Source organism: Tupaia chinensis, unplaced genomic scaffold, assembly GCF_000334495.1.
Source record: "Tupaia chinensis unplaced genomic scaffold, TupChi_1.0 Scaffold000037_4, whole genome shotgun sequence".
Classification (NCBI taxonomy): Eukaryota; Metazoa; Chordata; class Mammalia; order Scandentia; family Tupaiidae; genus Tupaia; species Tupaia belangeri.
In genome coordinates, this window is record NW_006159487.1 from 1,360,307 (window position 1) to 1,362,147 (window position 1,841).

The following is a 1,841-nucleotide window of genomic DNA, read 5'->3' on the forward strand; positions in this document are numbered from 1 at the left end:
TGTCCCGGACCCGGTGGCTTAAAACTCACGCCGGGCGTGTGTGCGTGTGTGCCCAAGATCCCAAGAGGAGAATGGAGGAGAAGGGACTGCAGCGTGGACATCCCCCGGGGGGTGATTTCTCGCTTTCTGTCTCTCTGTCTCTGTCTGTCTGGCGAGCGCACGTGCCCTATAGCGAAAAACCTCTAAAAAAATACATGTACACATGCAAACACAATATACACACCACATGTATACACATGCACATGCCACACACATGCACACGTGCATGTACCACACACATGCACACGTATGCATACTATACACATGCACACATTGCATACACACACCATGTGCACATACACACACCACACACACATGCCACACATGCCACACACATATGCATGCACATATGCATACAAACATCACACACATGCACAAACCACATACCACATGCACAAACGTATGCATGCACACATGCATACGCACCATACAGGCACCCAGCACACATGCTCACATGCATGCATACACTCCAGACACACACACCATGTGCACATGCACACAGGCCACACACATGCACATACCACACACGTATGCATGCACATATGCATACACATGACACACCACACATATATGCACACCACACATGCATACATGCACATATGTATACACACCATACACCACACACCTGCACATGCCACACATATAGGCACACACACACCAGATACACATACCATGCACACACCGCACATGCATGCACACACATGTGTACACACAGTGTACATACCACACACATGCACACACCACACATACCATGTGCACATGCACACACCACACATACCATGTGCACATGCACACACGCAGACTACACACACGTACATAGACACACACCGCGTGCACACGCACACCGTGTTCGCATGTTGGTGCACCAGTCTCCCCAGTCCCAGAGGAGCCTGCTGCTTAAGTGGGAGAGACCGGCTAGAAAATTTCTGCTAAAATGTGCCTCCCACGACGCCTGCCGCAAGGGGGGAAAATGTGCCTCCCACGACGCCTGCCGCAAGGGTGGAAGGAGGTTCTGCGCCCACAACTGTGGGCGAGGCCTGAGGGGCTGCTCTGCTCACAGAGGAGATGGCGGAGGGGCTCACAGCCTACCCTGACATGCGTGGGCAGGGAACGGGGGAGTGGCAGGCCCAAACCAGGGGCGCGAGCGCTTGTCTGAGAGGAGAGACAGGCCTCCCGCTACAACTGTGGGCGCTGCATCTTCACCGCCAGGCCCTCCCCAGGACACGTGTGTGCTTGTCTGTGGGCCGTGACTGCAGGCCGGGCAAGGCAGGCACGCTGGGCACATGAGGCCTGAGTGTGAGGACTCAGGCTGTGGCCGTGACGAAGGCCTGAGGGTGGACAGTGGGTCCTGCAGTGCTTCCTCCGTGTGGGCGCGGCTGTGTGGCTAGACCCGCAGCTCTCAGAGAGTGAGCTCGGTCCCCGCTGAGAGCCTGCCGGCCGACTCAGCCTGGCCCAGTGAGTGCCTGCTGTGTGCCGGACGCCGTGCCAGATGCCCGCGGAGAACGGCGCTCAGCCCTGCCCGCCAGGCTCAGTGCAGAGGGCCAGGCCGCGCGCTGTCGGGGCGCCTAAGCCTGGGCTTCCTCTCTGCCCCTCCCTGGCTGCCCGGGCTCCCTCCCGTACTTCTCTGGGACCGGGCACAGCAGAAGGCCACGATGGTTGCCATGAGGACGAGGAAGGCCACGCCGGCTCCCACGGCCACCCCGATGATGACGGCCATCGGCACGGACTCTGTGGGAGAGAAGTGGGCACAGCTAAGGGGCGGGGCAGGCACGGCAGGACACCGACCCACGGCCCCCCCCCGC

General features: G+C 58.9%; 1 protein-coding gene across 1 annotated transcript in view; it reads right to left on the reverse strand.

The window, feature by feature from the left end:
- Positions 1–1,841, reverse strand: part of KIRREL3 (kirre like nephrin family adhesion molecule 3) — a 395,674-nt gene that overhangs the window by 7,873 nt on the left and 385,960 nt on the right. The window contains exon 17 of the mRNA XM_006140642.3: positions 1,660–1,767. Coding sequence (XP_006140704.1) covers positions 1,660–1,767 — 108 coding nt within the window. The remainder of the gene's footprint in view (positions 1–1,659; positions 1,768–1,841) is intronic.